At 38.2% G+C, this 17,218-nt stretch overlaps 1 protein-coding gene across 1 annotated transcript in view; it reads left to right on the forward strand.

The window, feature by feature from the left end:
* PMS1 (PMS1 homolog 1, mismatch repair system component) overlaps nt 1-17,218 on the forward strand; it is an 89,087-nt gene that overhangs the window by 59,159 nt on the left and 12,710 nt on the right. The window contains exons 9-11 of the mRNA XM_074967773.1: nt 3,430-4,346; nt 10,618-11,076; nt 13,135-13,265. Of these exons, the coding sequence (XP_074823874.1) occupies nt 3,430-4,346; nt 10,618-11,076; nt 13,135-13,265 (1,507 nt within the window). The remainder of the gene's footprint in view (nt 1-3,429; nt 4,347-10,617; nt 11,077-13,134; nt 13,266-17,218) is intronic.

The following is a 17,218-nucleotide window of genomic DNA, read 5'->3' on the forward strand; positions in this document are numbered from 1 at the left end:
CTCCTAATACTTGCGTTGTGTGCAGGGATAAATAATACTTCCCTATTTGTTTTCTTCATACTATTCATGATTTTATAGACCTCTATCACATCCCCCTTTAATCATCTCCTTTTCTAACCCGAACAGTCCCCGATTTTTTTTAATCTCTCCCGTATAGAAGCTATTCCATACCCCTAATCATTTTTGTTGCCTTTCTCTGTATCTTTTCCAATTCTAATACACCTTTTTTGAGATGTGGCAACCAGAACTACACACAAAATTGGACGTGTGGGTGTACCATGGCTTTATATAGTAGCATTGTGATATTTTCTGCTTTATTATCTATCCCTTTCCTAATAGTTCCTAATGTTCTGTAAGCTTTTTTGACTGCTGCTGCACATTGAGCAGATGTTTTCAGAAAACTATCCACAGTAACTCCAAGATCTCTTTCTTGAGTGATAACAGCTAATTTAGACCCCATCATTTTATATGTATAGTTGGGATTATGTTTTCCAATATGCATTACTTTGAATTTATCAACATTGAATTTCATCTGCCATTTTGTTGCCCACTCATCCAGTTTTGAGAGACCCTTTTGTAGCTCTTCGCACTCTGCCTGGGACTTAACTATCTTGAGAAGTTTTGAATCATCTGCAAATTTTGCCACCTCACTGTTTACTTTTTCTGACCCCTGTTTACTGACATTTTGTATATTTTAACCGTGGGGGCCTTCCCTCTTATCCCATGACTGCTTAGTTTGTGTAAGAGTCTTGGATGGGTGACCTTGTCAAAAGCTTTCTGAAAATTCTACTACACTGAATTGACTGGATCACCCTTGTCTACGTGCACGCCGACTCCCTCAAAGAATTCTGATAGTTTGGTGAGGCATGATATCCCTTTATAAAAGCCTTGTTTACTCTTCCCCAATATATCATGTTCATCTATGGGTCCGATAATTTTGTTATTTACTATAGTCTCAACCAGTTTGCACTGTACTGAAGTTAGACCTATTGGCCTGTAATTGCAAGATTGCCTGTAGAAAGTTTTTAAAAATAGGCATTACATTAGCTATCCTTCAGTCATCTGGTACAGAGGCTGATTTAAGTGATAGGTTACATACCACAGTTAATAGTTCTGCAGTTTCATATTTGAGTTCCTGCAGAACCCTTGGGTGAATACCATCTGGTCCTGTTGATTTATTACTCTTTAACTTATCAGTTTGTTCCAAACCCTTCTCTATTGACACCTCAGTCTGGGACAGTTCCTCAGATTTGATGCCTAAAAAAATGACTTGAGTGTGGGGATCTCCCCCATATCCTTTGCACTGAAGACTGATGCAAAGAATTCATTTAGCTTCTCTGTAACAGCCTTATCTTCCTTGAGTGCTCCTTTATGGCATCTTGATCATCCAGTGACCCCTCTGACTGTTTCATAGGCTTCCTGCTTCTGATGTACTTAATTTTTTTTTTCTGTCATCTTTTGTATGGTTAGCTAGTTGCTCTTCAAATTCTTTCTTGTCCTGCCTTATTATATTTTTACACTTGACTTGCCAGAGCTTATGTTCCTTTCTATTTTTCCTCACTAGGATTTGACTTCCATTTTTAAAGGTTGCTTTTTTTACCTCTAACCACATCTCTTACTCTGCTAGTTAGCTATGGTAGCATTTTTTTGGTCCTCTTGTTTGTTTGTTTGCTTGTTTATATTGAGTATACATTTAGTTTGAGCCTCTATTATGGTGTTTTTAACTAGTCTTCATGCAGTTTAATTACATTATGGTTGTTATTACTGAAAGAATTCAGTTATATTCACCTCTTTGACCAAACCCTGTGTTCCACTTGGGACTAAATCAAGAATTGACTCTCCTCTTGTGGGTTTCAGGTCAAGCTGTTCCAAGAAGCAGTCATTTATGGTGTCTAGAAATGTTGTTAGTGCATCCTTTCCTCAGGAGTGCATCCTTTCCTCATATACCCAGTCAATATGAGAATAGTTGTAATCCCCTATTATTATTGTTTTCTGCTTCTGTATCCCTTCTAATCCATCCTGGTCAGGTGTTGGTAGTATATTCCTGCTGCTATACCCTTTATAACATCGGATATATTGCTATACTCTTTATAACATCAATTATTTTAAGTCATACATTCATTTTTGTCTTCACAGAGCTGCTGAAATCACACTAGCACTTTTCATCGTCAAATGGGTTTATAATGACTGACTAGTCTGTAAACAGAAATATGATTTATGTCCTTTTTACACAATTCTATTAATAATTTTATAGTTACTTACATTAAGTGGGGGGTTAATATTTAAATATTAATATTAAAAACTTGAGTTGTTTCTGTTGTAGGGCCAAATTTTGCCATTGTGTGTGCGTGGCATGCCCTTTGACATCGTGGAGGCTACAGGATTTAATATTCATGACTGAGATTGAAACTTGGCCCACTGAATCTTGTATTAGAGATCGCATAGAGACAGATTGTGATACACTTATTATCACTGAATAGCACCTTAGACCATAAGTACTACCATGGAAATCAGTGGGTTTGCTTAGACTGCTCAAGGTAAATAAGGGCTTCTCTGCACAATGAGATAATACACACTACAGTGGTATGATTTCTAAAGTGCACTGTTTTGCATAGTACTAGATTCACATTAAAGGTTCCCTAGCACGGTTTAATGTAGTGCAGTTTGAAACAGCCCAATTAATGCACAGCACGTTAGTATGCCTTAGAAATCATACCCCCATAGCGTGGATTACGGGAGACAAGCCCTAAGGGTGGCACAATCTAGACTAATATGTTGCCACCTCTCTTAACAGTGCATTTTCTTGGTTTTGTGGGTTAGAATCACAGGCTAAATGATATTTCAATATAATTTGTGTGAAAATAAACATAAGCAGGTTATTTTCACATTTAAGTTTAATTAAAACTCTCCTTTTACTCTAAGGAAGTTTTCTTTCTTTTTGTTTGTTTTTAGAATTTTCTACCATTTATGTAAAAACAGTCTTTGAACCATTCTGTGAATGAACACTCTCACTAAAATCATGATGCTAACTTGACTTGGTTGTTCGTCCATTCCACCCTGATAGTGTGTTTCTAACTCCAATTAGCAAATACTGAGTGAGAATAGATACGTTAATACTGTTCTAAAGAAACAACATATGAGTACTAGGTCATAAAGAAAGTAGTACATCTGTTTGTGGTATTAAAATTTATCAGTGGAGCAAAAGTATTTATAGTGAAAGATTTAAGGCTAAAGGATTTCACTGATTAGTGAATGTTTGGAGTATTTTAATGCGAACGTATGAACTATTAATGCTTCATAATACAATCAATCTAAATTTACTCACAAAATACAGTTAATAGAATTGTTTTTTTATTGCTATTGTGTCAACAACTGTCAAGTACATTTTCATTAACAATTTGTCCTAATGCTTATGAGTTTTCTTTTCAGGAATCTGTCTTATCCGCTGTTGAAAATGTATTGACATCGCTGTATGGGCTACTACCTGGTACAGTTTCTTGTGAAACTAATAAAACAGATGTTACCTCAGTGGACATGGTTGTTAATGAAACAGAACAAACAGATGTGCTTGTTAATAAAATGGAACCATTTGGGAATAGTGATCCACATGCACATACTTCATCCTTTTCATTCAGTAATGATGTGCAAAATGGGCAAGCAGGAAAAAACACCGAGGTCTGCTTAAATCATCAAAGATTTTCTAGTGATAATACTCATGGTCTCCTCAATAGAAAAGAAATTTCTGGCACTGACGTGACTGTGAGTGATATATCTCAAGACAGTTCCATAAATAATTTATCATGTGAGGACAGCCAGAATGGATATAGTGTAACATTAACCCTAGATGGCAGTACTCACATGGACACTCAATCTAAAAACAGAGGTGAGCATCCTTTAAGAGCCGGTCACACTAATGAAATGGAAAAAAATGAGGCAAATACAGTCCCTGAGTATATATCTGAAATCTCTGCTGATAATTGGAGCAAGGGGAATGCACTTAAAAATCCTACAGGAGAGAACCTGGAACCTGTAAAGATTTTGATACCTGAAGTAGGAGGAATAACAAATCATAAGGCAAATGAAAATACTGGTGAACAAGATCATGATCAGCAGAGTGCAAATCAAAGTATTAAAAAACCGAATGTAATTAATGATAAAGCAGGACATATCATGGCCTATGATTTAATTAGTAATCAAATAATCCGGAAACCCATGTCAGCAGTTGCCCTGTTCAACCAAGAATATCGTTCTAGATTATTAACTGATAATCCAAAGGCCAACATGGAGGACTTGATGCTGAAAATTGAAGGACTATGGGAGAAACTGAGCAGAGAGGAGAGAAAGAAGTAAGTTTCCAGAGTTTGCACCTGACCTCTAAGCCATGTAGTTTCCATTCTGGGTGACTCATTGGGTCCAAAAAATGAAAAATTACATCCACATCATTTATAAAAAACAGGATGGAAAATGATTTTTGGCTGGCCAAGAACACCATCCTGGCTAAAGTTTATATTGCTAATTATGATGTTTACTGTGCGCAGATATGTACTGCTTTCTGATTTACTCATTTTGATATTACTAATTTTTCCATTCTGTTTTTCAATTTAAATATGTTGCTGTCTTTCGTAAAATACTTCAATTTTTGCAACTTATTAAAATTATATTTTCTTGTAGACAAAGATAATGACCTTGTATAATTGCCATCTTACTTCAGTAGATTTTTGATTTATTCTTTAAACACTTGGCACACGTTGTGTGTTCTCTCTGTGCCATTGTAGACATCTCAGGATAGTTACTATCACCAACCTTCTTTTGCCAAATACCAAGGCACGTTTTGGGCAACTTTTTTCCAAGGGCTGGTAGATTCACTGTGCTGACTTATATCCCATTCAGCTGGATTGTGGTCAGTGGGATTGCACAGATGTATAAGATTGCACAGAACGTCACTGCATTTTTTTTTAACAATTACTTTCCATTACTTTCAATAAAATATTACTATCTTGTCATTCTCATGTGTTTTTAGAGGCAAAATCCTGGCCCCATCTATGCATTTGTTGGGGTCCCCCCACGCTCTTGAGCTATCACAGTTCTGCTGGCTGAGTAAGTCCAGTTTTTAGGATAATCAGGCAGGAGGTGTACAGCGCCTGAATTGCATGAAGCCCACTTTTACAGGGACTTACCAAGAGGCTGTCATTCTGGGTGTGTTGTGGGAGGAGTTGATTAGCAGCTGAGGCTCCACCACCATGTAGTTCCCCAATCCTTCTCTCTTCCATCCTCTATTTTATTTATTTTTTTCATTGCTCTACACAAAAAGAACTTTTCCCAGACTCTAGGAATTTGAACAGGTTGTTCTGTTTTTTTAAATACAATTTAAAAAAAACCCAAAGTCCCTTAAGTCCAGAAGGTATCCCAACCCCCATAACTATGCATAAAAAACTGCATCGGATAATGAATTCTGAGAAGTATTTCATGCTAGCCAAATCCCCACCAATTCAGAGATCTGGGCACTCCCCAGCATCCAATCAAGACAAAGTAGATTGTCTTGAGCACCAGCCACAGAGAGGCTCTGTGTCTTGTAAGGAAGAATTAAATTAACCATATCTCTAAACAGTCCCTTGCTCATATTTTTCTTTAATCATCCGATTTTCTACCCACTGAAGTTAGTGGAAGTTTTGCCATTGACTTTAGTGGGAGAAGAACTAAGCTCTGAACTCCTGCTAGGAGCAAAAAGAATGAGAGACTGTTTCCTGTGTGGGATGTGATGGTCACTTATGAAGCTTGCCACTGAGAAGTTGCTTTTAAAAGCTAAAACAGTGTTGGGAATATGGGATTTGCCATACTAATTCAAACTCTTCCATTATCTCTAACATCCTGATTCTGGTAGTAGCCAGTATCAGACGCTGAGGAAAGAAAACAGTCATTAATGCACCTAGTCAGATATGTAGTGCAATGTCCTATTCAATGGGAGCGGGGGAAGGACAGTTCCTTCTTGACTCATAGGTAATCATTTTGTACTATGAAGCATGCAACTCAATTACACTTACCAACTTGCGTAGTTGTAACTCACTTTTGGTCATAAAATCATTGAAACTTATGTCCAGTTTGCCCTTTTTCCACTATAAATGTCACCTCTGATGAAATTTACAGCTGAGTTACCAAATCCCGAATACTGGAATCTCCATATTACCTAAAATGAAGATCTCTAGGTATGTAATTCATATTGACACCAAATTTTTTTTTAATCTGATTTTACAAAATTTTCAAACATTTCAAGACCTTAAAAATGTTGCTTGCTTGCATTATATGGCCTTCCCTGCAAACTGAACCTTGATGCATTGGAGAGGCTTGTGTGCACCAATAACCCTCTGAGCTGTGCCAATAGGAGTTTTAACTCCTGGCAGGTTACCTAAGCCAGACACGTTGTTATGGGAACCTCAACTCTATTTTTTTCTTAACTTTTCTGCAATTAAAATCTCAGTTTTAATATTCTACTAGCATTTATTTTTAAACAAAAATTGGATTGCTCTTGGATAGAAAGTGAATATACACTATATATGGAATATCTGTTGAAGCTGATTTCCGTATAATTTAATTAAATTAATAATACCTTTGAACAATAGTCTGTGATAGACACCAGAGGTAACGCTTGTCATCTTCTGCCAGCAAAGCAACATTTAATATAACTCCATCCAAAAGATATATTAGATAGAGAGAAATTCCCAGAATATAAGGAATATCCAACATTTATTAGCATTTATTATAGACATTTCCCATTTGCAAAAAATTACCTATTATCAAAGATCAGTGCCCTAATGTTTTCTTTATTTTCATCAGACCTATTGTCTGGGGTTTTACAGATTTCCCTCCTTCAGATGGATATAACAGCTAAGTTTTCTGGTTCAGTGCTTAAGTATTGGCTAAGGCAAGCAACAATCCAAGAGATCAAAGATCTAAGAGAAGCTAACAAAGCAGAAAGATCTATAGTTGTCTTCTCAAAGATAGCAATTTTGAAGATTTGTTCAATGTTTAATAAAAAATGTAATTATCTACTAATTCTGTCTACCAGGTACAGTCTGGATAAATTAGGTCATTGATAGCAGGGGTTCTCAACCTTTTTCTTTTTGAGGCCAATCCAACATGCTATAAAAACTCCACAGCCCACCTGTGCCACAACTGTTTTTCTCGATATAAAAGCCAGGGCCAACGTTAAGGGGTGGCAAGCAGCGCAGATGCCCAGGGCACCACGGGTGTTCAACCCCTGGTATTGGCTCAGGGCTCCGGGCTGTAGTCCTGCACAATGGGGCTTTAGCTTTCTGCCTTAGCCCCTAGTGAGTATAATGCTGGCCATTCTTGGCGGACCCCCTGAAACTTGCTCGTGGCCCCTTCAGGGGGTCCTGGACCCCTGGTTGGGAACCACTGACCTATAGTAATAAGGGGATTGTGCATTTAAAAGGGTAGTCTAAGAAAATACAGATTGTCATCCACAGTCCATACACTTTTACAAGCTGCCAGTAAAAGTCAAGAGACAAAAGCTATTGTCAGAGAAGAGGTATATTTTCTCAAAAGCAGCCCTAGAATGTGATACTTATCAAATACAGTAGAGTTTGAAATAATTGACTTGCATTATCTGGATGAGCTGACATTGGAAAAGGATGTCCTCTTTATTTTATTTTGGGGTATTTGGGGCTCTTTCGAGTCAAATTTTGCCAAAAATTGCCCTATTGCTTCCTCTCTATAACAGTCTCAGAATTCCCATCTCATGGATTTCTCACTGCTTTGCTAAATCTTTGCATCTGGGCTTAAAGTACAAGTCAGAAATAGTCCAATGTAGGGTAAGTCACATGGGAGGAAGCCTTATTTTTCGTCCTTGAGCAAAGCTCCTTTTTGAATTGAGAATTCCAGCATCATCTTTAATCAGACTTCCTAAGACACCTCTAACTAGCCTGGAGGCAACTACCTGTATTTCTCCTGGTCCCTCTGGATCACACCTGACTATGCTGAAAGATCTTTCTTGAAAAGGGAAATGGGTAGCTTTCATTGTTAGTGACCCTGCTGTTTACTTTCTGAATCTAGACTGGACGCTGTCAGATACTTACAAAGCCCTCAGACTCAACACTTGCAGGGCTGGAGTTCCTCCTGAATTAAACTTATAATAACAAGTGTTCCTTAAATGTATGGGTTTTTAAAGTTTTAATATGTCATTGTAAACCCAATAGCCACATAATTAAATGTTCACCTTTGTAACAAACTGGCATTGAAAGCAGAAAGAGTATGGATCAGGTCAAAGTTATAACCCAATATTCAGGATTGAACAGAAAAACTTAAGTGATTTCACCCATTAATTTTACAAGTAGCAGATGTTTTTTATCTTAACCTTTACTCCATATTTTCCTTGGACATGATTTGTTGCTCATCCCAAGATGACTGCTTTAGTAAACTAAATATTAGTACCATATGTGAATGTTAGCACATTATAATTAATTACAAATGGTAACCCTTCTGTTGACCTTATTTTCCACCATACGTGCAGATAATTGAATCTGACTGTTCCAGCAAGTATCAGTGAATAAATTAACATAAGACCAGTTAAAATACTTATCTCCAATACTGATATAGGATAATACTGCTTCTTACTGGAAATCAGTTGTATTACTAGACAGAATCCAGGATATTGAATGGGGGTAGGAAAGGAGAATTGAGCAAATTGCTGCTAAGGTCTTTAAATATTAAGATTTATATCTGGGAGGCAACCAGCCCTACAGGTCTGTAGTGTAAAGTCCCTGCCTTTATATAACCTAAAATAATGTTAAGACTATTATCTTAGTCATACCCACTAAAAAGCTTATAGCAATTTTAAGTGTCGTAGAGCCTGACTGTGCTATACCCATCCCTGTTGTTCAGCATTCACTCCTGCTTACTCCCATGAAGTCAATACGATTACTCACTTAAGTGCTCACCAACAGCAAATGCAAAGGTTGCATAGTTAGATACATGATCTCAATCCCCTTTATACTTAAGCACTGATATAAAAGAGGTCTTCACTTTAAGGGTCTGAGTGTTACCCTGTATGTACAGCCACAGAGGAACAAAGGAATTGCCATAGCAATGACTAGTAGCCAGTGTAGTTCAGTATCTTGTTTCTTACAGTGGTTAGAACTAGACGCTTTGAGGGAAGGTTTCAGAAATCCCAGAGGACAGTTAAAGAATAGCCTGCTTATAAGAAAGTTTCTTCCTTAACCCCAGTCAGTTAGTGGTTGGCTTAAGCAAAATAACTTATATCCTGTATTATTTTTATCCTATCTAATGTAACTGTGGATCATCTCATTATTCATATAAATGAATCATGGTTTTCTGAATCCTGCTGTGCACTTGGACTCAATGATCTGTTGTGACAATGAATTCCACAGGATAATAATATATACATTGGGTAACAAAAAGTTAATCATTTTTAAATTTTTGCTTTCAATTTCATTTAGTATCCCTTTGCTTTTATATTATAAAAGGGCGTAAATAGGAGATCCTTACTTACCTTCTCTGCGTCAGTCATAATTTAGGTGTTTGTTTAGTTTAGAATACCTGGCAATCTGTCTTTTCAAATTCTCCTCAAACTAAAGTCTTTCTAGAGATGGTCTGATCCATAGCATTATTTTATGTTTGTATAGTTTAAACGTGCTTAAAGAATCTCTACAATAAACTATATCAGTGTAATTTTATTTCTTTATAAAGTTATTCAAACTGATCTTCGTAGACTAGGCTCTTCCTGAAATCCTGCTTGAAGAAAGTCTTTTCTTGGGGCTCTTATAATTTAGCCGTGGGGCCGGGCAAGCAGTAATCAGTAGCAGTTTGCTACCAAATGCCTGTGCTTCTCTGATAAGTTGATTGATATGGCTATTACAAGTAGTCCCCCAAAATTATGAATGTAGGTATCAGTGTCAGTTTTTTATACCTATTGCAGTCAAAGAATTTAAAACCATTTGAAGTCAAAATGCCAAGAGGCACTACTCTGCAATACAAGTTAAGTGCCTATAAACTGAATATCTACTTCTGAAACAGTATTTCTGGTTATAAATTTAAGGTTAGAGTGAGCCTTTAGGTGTAAAGCAGAAGTATTCCTCCAGGGCAGATTGGAAGAGGCCCTGGAGGTTTTTCGCCTTCCTCTGTAGCATGGAGCACGGGTCACTTGTTGGAGGATTCTTTGCTCCTTGAAGTCTTTAAACCACGATTTGAGGACTTCAATAGCTCAGACATAGGTGAGAGGTTTTTCGCAGGAGTGGTGGGTGAAATTCTGTGGCCTGCGTTGTGCAGGAGGTCAGACTAGATGATCATAATGGTCCCTTCTGACCTAAATATCTATGAATCTATAAGTAACAGATCAGCTCCTCTGGCTGTCACACTGGGGTAGAGGCAAGGCTCCATCCACTGTTCAGACACTTCTTTCCCACTTGGTCAATGGGGTAGAGTACAGGGATCTGAGTACATGGGTCAGGATGCAGAGAAAGCTAATGTGGCTGTGAAAGGGAGTGGAGGTGCATGACTGCATTAGAATGTGTGTCACAATCTGGCCTTTAGTTTGTTACATTTGTGATTTCTCTCCCATACTCTGCCCCACTCTCTGTTTAGGTATGAAGAAAAAGCCATGAAAGACCTGGAACGATACAACAACCAAACCAAGAAAGCTGTGGAGCAGAGAATACAGAGATCAACAAAAGAGACAGAAAAAAGATACAAGCCCAAACTGAAGACTTCTCTCTCTGACCAGCAGAAACTTGACAAACTTTTTCAGTCTCAAATTGAAAAGAAACACAGCCATAACCAAGCTATGAAAATTGTACAGGTGCCCTTTTCTATGAGTTCTTTCAAACGTCAACTTCAAAGACTTGAGAAGAGAAATTTTGATAAAGACGAGTCTTGCCTGATCTGTCATCTGAGTTTTCCTGATGCCTGGATAACTGCTTCTGAAAAAAAAATCATGTTGCTAAATCCGTATAGAGTGGAAGAAGCCCTACTTTATAAAAAACTACTGGAGCAACACAAACTTCCTGTAGAGAAACTGGACAAGCCAATTGTATTAACTGACAGGTATCGTAGTGTGGACCAAGGGTGTTGTCGTGGGGTTTTGAGGGTTTTTGTTTTGTTTTGTTTTTTTTGTGGTTGGTTTTGTTTTATTAAGTATCATTTAGGAATTATGTACTGTAAACACTGAGGCACAAATTTTTCTTTAAGTGATGGTCCCTCACTCAAGAGCTCCATGCACCTGAGACCAGAAGACTTATTAGCAGTGTCCATTGGTCTGTGCCTGCGTCTCCTTGTGCTCCAAACTGAGGGCATAGGGGGTGGTGCAGATTTCCTGCCTCTTTGGTTCCTTTGTACCATCCATGGTCTGTGACGGAATCCCTCCAGTGTCCACAGCTTTATTAGCATTCCTGCTTCAATTTCAAATATTTCTGTAAAAAGTTTTTGCCTTTATCTAATTAGTTAGTGGTAGTGTTTAGTTAGCTAGTGTTAGTAGAGGTTTTGGGGGAATTCCTCCATCCCAATATTCCCACTATTTGGAGTACTTGGTATGTCTAAGATCCCTGGCTTCAAGAGCTATGTGGCCTGTCCCCAGGTCTTCCCAGTTAGTGACTTCCATGACACTTGTTTCTATTGCCTGGGGAGATCAACGTCCCCTCCAAGTTGCAATATTTGGCATTCCTTTCCCCTCTGAACCTGGCAATCTTGAAAGTTCCAGCTCTGAAGATTCCTGCTGGATTGCTCAATCCCCCAGGCCAACCCTGAGTCATCATTGGTTGTAGATGCTGAGAAGTGCCCCTCTGAATGCAGTACTCCCCTGTTCTGGATCATGAGAGGACAGAGCTAAGGACCTGAGCAGGCGCAGTAGATGGGAGGAGAGTAAGAGCAAACACTCTCATAAAAGGGAGAAATCCCCTCCCAAGTCCTCATCTAAGAAGAGGACTTCTTCCCCTGCACCCTACCAATCTGGTCAGACTCTGCGTCCTGTTACAGTTGTGTCAGGATCTCAAGGGGAGCACAGGTCTGGCTCGTGGTATAGGGAGCCAAAAGTGCTTTGAAATCGCTGACCCCTGAAGGGGTGGGACCACCTCCAATACCAGTAAGCAAAAGAAGGGAACGATGCTGCCCACACCAACAGTACCATCCCTCATCAAAAAGGGGATTTGGTGATACCAATATTCATCACCTGACCTTAATCAGCACCACTGGCTCTGTCATGAGGTAGTTACGGACCATGCAACTCAAAGAACTCCAGCTACTGTAAGGTAAGTAACATTTCTTTTTAAATCTACAGGGAAATGTTACTTTTACAGTTTACACCATGTTTTAAAATTAGAAAGAGACCTAGTCCTGCTTGTATTGAAGTTACTAGGAATTTTGTCATTGATTTTAGGGTTGTAAAGTGAGGGCAAGATACTTCTTAAAATAAATTATTTTATTCATCACCCAGAGCTTTGCTAAATATTCCCTATTTCCGCAGCTCCTCACCAACTTTTACTGGCTGTGGAGCAGGTGCTGTCTAATGTTAATTTCTAACAATCTAGATTTTGGGGTTCTATATAGAATGTAAGAGAATTCGTATCCGTATCCTTATCTCTGCTTACCTTAACAGTTTCTATGCTTTATAATTTTTTGATTTGATTTAATTGGATCCTTCTTGCCATCTAGTTTTTATAACAGCTTTATTATCTAGCAATTGTAATTTTAAATCATGATGCTTTTTTCTTGGAATAATAGGAATATACTTTTGATTTAGGTAATTTATTGTTAGCAGTATCAGTTACAAAAAATAAAACACAGGTCTTCGGAATATAAAAAGAAAATTGTCAGACTCAAGTCTGTCTTTTTCAAGTTTATTTGACCTGGAGTTTTTATGGTACTTCTGTTTTCCAAAAAATCTAATGTTGCCCTTTTACAAATAAAAATCCATTTATTCCTGGATTTTTTCATATGTACATGTAATTTTAAAAATGTCTAATAGATTATACTACTTGGTTAACAGACTGTAATCCTGGAATTGTCATGCTGGTAGTAAATATATTATTGTTCACTCTGTCTCTCTGTTTATTATAGTTTCTTTTTTATTTTAAGCCTTGTGAAATTGTTTGTTTGTTTGTTTTTCAGTTTGTTCAACGGATCTCATTATATGGATTCTCTCTACAATATGCCAAAGGATTGCCAAAAATTAAATGGATCAATTTACTTGTCGGATCCAAGGCTTATAGCAAATGGTTTTAGGATAAAACTAATACCAGGTATGATGTATTTTTGTATTTATTTTGACTCTAAAACTTTTTTCTTTCACATTTGAAATGACTCCATATATGATATATTGCAAATCTATATCTCCTCACCAATCAAACCATCTGTACCCTCAGTTCCTCAGCATTCAAAGGTATTCCTATGTGGCTAAAAGCATCATCTCTGTCACTCAGTGCATTGGGAAATAGAAAATGATGGCTGGTTAGTGAGGCAGTAGAGCAGAGCTTCAAACAAACATTTTGTCAGGAATAAAACCCAGGTCTCCTAATTCTCAGTCCTGTGCTCTGACCACTGCCCCAAGCTGCAACTGATGTTGACAAATCTATCACTTGTGATGTGGGAAGCACTCATTATATGTTTTGCAGAGGACTTTGTTAGACCCATGCTCTGCCTTGGTGACATTGACCCACATCATAACACTTCAGATTTATTTTCATAAAAGTCTTTCCTGTATTGAAGCCACTGTCGTAGACTGGAGTCATAATTCATGGATATCCCTGTGCAATGCAGCTGAATAAGGACAGAGTTCTTTTTGTTTTCTTTGAAATGTGAAGCTTTCCTTATTGGCACACTTGCTAAACTAACCAGGCCTTTGGAAGGCAGGAATGGTTCCTCTTCTGTTCTCTGTAGGCCTGATCTATATCCCACTGGCATCAATGACTTCAGTGGGAGCTGGATCAGATGTTGTGAAAGAGTCTTTTGCAAGCGGTTCTTTGCCACAGGAAACAAGTGGAAAACCTTTAAATTTTTGCATAAGAAAAAAATAAAGGAAATATCTGTGGTGGGCTATTTGTATCCTCAGCATCTCAGCAGCTGAAGGAAGGCCCCAGAATCCATGCCTTTTTCCTGCCTCACTGTTCTTTGGTCTTCTGGAATGGAAGTCACTGTTCTTTGATCTTCTGGAATGGAAGTCAGTGTTTTGGTGGGTCTTCCTCAAGCCCAACAGCCTTTCCTAGTGCTTACCACTCCCACCGCCAACACCTCCAGAGTTCAGGATGTCTCCTGGTTTGCTGTGCAATGGATTGGCGACGCTCTGGAGGCCCAGCAAGGCAGTTTTAAGATTTGAACACTGGTCTGCCTTTGCTTCAGGATCATCATCATAATTTTTGCTAGCACTTATTTTGGGGTCAATAGCAGGGCTGTTTTAGAACCCCCGTCAGTCTACTCTCCAATATGTTAGTGGTATGATATAGATTCTTTCTCATTTATTACCTTAATAGCCCAGAAGTAAAGAGTGGGTATACTTTTACACTAGATGATTTACAGCCATCCCGCCATCAGTGGAAATCCAAAGACAGGCTTCGCAGAGGCAAATCAATTGCAGACATTTCCTCTATCATAGTGCCCACGGAGGCTAGTTTCTTGGGGTGCAGTGCCTAGATGGCAATTCACTTGATCCAGGGCAGAGATTCACTGTAAGAGCTGTTGGGAATGCTGTAGCTTCATGTGTTACCACATCATGCATATGCAGAGTGATGACAGATGTATTGTAACATATGGAAACCTTCAAGGACAGGTCCAAAAAAGATGCTGGAGCAAGTCATTAGTGAAAGGCCAAACTGTTCTTTCAGGAGAACGCTATTCTTCCTTCTGGGCCACATATAGCCTGAACAGAGGATGCTGGCAAACTGGTTAAATCAATAGGCAATAAGTCAATAACAACAAGTACATGGAATTTAATCCAGGACATTCTTTAGCAGATCCCAACCCAGTGGCTTCTTCCTGCAGAAGGGGCCAGTTCCTCATTTGCTCCTTTTTCATAGTTGTTTGTGCTTGCTTCCCAGATACAGAGTGCTTATTAGGGGCTCCTTGAAGTTTGCCAGGGTCCATTTCTGTTGCAAGCACTCATTAAAGCTACTTTTCAGATATGCATGCAAGCTTGGTGTCATCTTAATTACTCTCTAGCTCACCTTTCTCATCACTCACTTCAGCTGCAAGGTAGTGAGTTGGGATTATTTTATTTATAGACATAGATATTTTTTATTCTGCAGATAAAATTACCTGCAGACCAACCCTAGACTAGTCCATCTTGGAATAGTGAGAACTCTAAACAATCAATTTGTTTCCCCTGAAACTTCCCATTATAAGACCCTGTTTTCAGTTGCTTATAACTTTGCCAAACTTTAGCCATCCAACACTTAATCAGAAAAAATGTGAATGTTAATTGGGGATCGTCTAAGAATACTTTACTAGATACCCAGAAAGCCACAATCGAAGAAGAAGGCCCAACTGGTTAAAAAAACAGCCTGGTTTAGAGGGAAAGTGAAGGCAGCTGTAAAAAAAAAAATAATAAAAAAAACAAATGGAAGAAAGGGGAAGTTGATAATTAGTATAAATCAAAAGTTTGTAATGGTAGAAAATTGACAAGGGAACATGAGTTCCTAGTGTGACACTGGGGACAAAATAGATAATGCAATCCTTGGATGCAGAAATGGGGGAATCTCAAGCAGGAACAGAGGTTATTTTATCTCTATATTTGGCACTGGAGCAATTCCTGCTGGACTATGTCCAGTTCTGGTGTCCACAATTCAAAACAAGAATGTTGATAAATTGGAGAGGTTTCAGAGATGAGCCGTGAGAATGACTAAAAGATTAGAAAACATGCCATATAGTGATAGACTCAAGGAGCTTAATCTATTTAGCTTAACAAAGAGACAGTTAATGGGTGACTTGATTACAGTTTGTAAGTATCTACATAGGGAACAAGTATTTAATAATGGGCTCTTAATCTAGCAGAGAAAGGTATAATACTGTCCAGTGGATGGAAGTTGAAGGTAGACAAATTCAGACTGGAAATAAGGCATACATTTTTAATTATAAAAATAATTAACCATTAGACCAATTTACTAAGGGTTGTGGGAGATTCCCCATCAGTGACTATTTTAAAATCAAGAATGGATATTTTTCTAAAAAGAAATGTTCTCAGAATTATTTTGGGGTAATCCTATGGCCTACATTACCTTTCTGGCTTTGGAATATATGCAAGGTGAAATTTTCCATGCCAGATGTCTGCCTCAGGCTGAATTGTTTTGGAAAATGGTCAGTTAAAATGGTTTAGTTCCAAGAATCAAGCGAGGGAAATATTCATTTTCATTCTTTTTCCTACAGCCAACAGCCTCCTTCACTACACAGCTCTTATTCATCCCCAGAGAAGTTCCAGTCTGTGCACTGAATGAGGCAGGGGTCCTGTGGAAAAAATAGGATGTGCTCATGTAATTAAAGCCTGTGTCAAAATGCATACATAGAAGGAAGCCAAATTAAGGTAGCACAGGCAGCTTCAGTTCTGGCATTTTTCCTAGCTTGTGAGGGTTTGACTTTGCAGCCATAATGTCCTTTTTTAATGTAAGTTGAATGTGTTATTTTACATATTTGGTTTGTTTAGCATGAGATGGTCCTTGTATTTCTTTATTTTAGGGCAGGATGCCATATCAAACTGAGTTAAGTGTCACAATAATAGCATTTGCACAATAGCTGGTGGTCCATCTTTTCTTCGGTCTGAGCCTCAGATAGCAGCGATTGTTCTCTCAGCTTTGAAAGTGTTTGCCTGAGAAAGGTGTGGCTAATTCAGCAACTATGACTGGAGTATATACAGTTATTAAATCAGAAAGCTCTATATTATAAACTGGATATTAGAAGATTGCTGAAAGCATTTACACACTAAGTCCAAATATTTCAGGGAACAAAAATACAGTTCATTTCCTTTATGCAAAATTAAGTCAATTTATCTCTCATTCCTCCCTCTCCCCCACCCCCCATAGATATCCGGTCACATCAGAAAGATATACACATACATTGTATAAAAAAAAAATATATATTTCCCACCCCTCTGTTCATTCAGGTTGCAAACTAGCTGTCTCATAAGCCTTACTAGCCAGAGTTTACAAGCTGTGATGCAGCTTTCTAGCTCTCATTTTGTTTGTGATCAGAGCTCCCATGGTGAACTCTG

This window comes from Natator depressus, chromosome 11, assembly GCF_965152275.1.
Source record: "Natator depressus isolate rNatDep1 chromosome 11, rNatDep2.hap1, whole genome shotgun sequence".
In the NCBI taxonomy this organism is placed as follows: Eukaryota; Metazoa; Chordata; order Testudines; family Cheloniidae; genus Natator; species Natator depressus.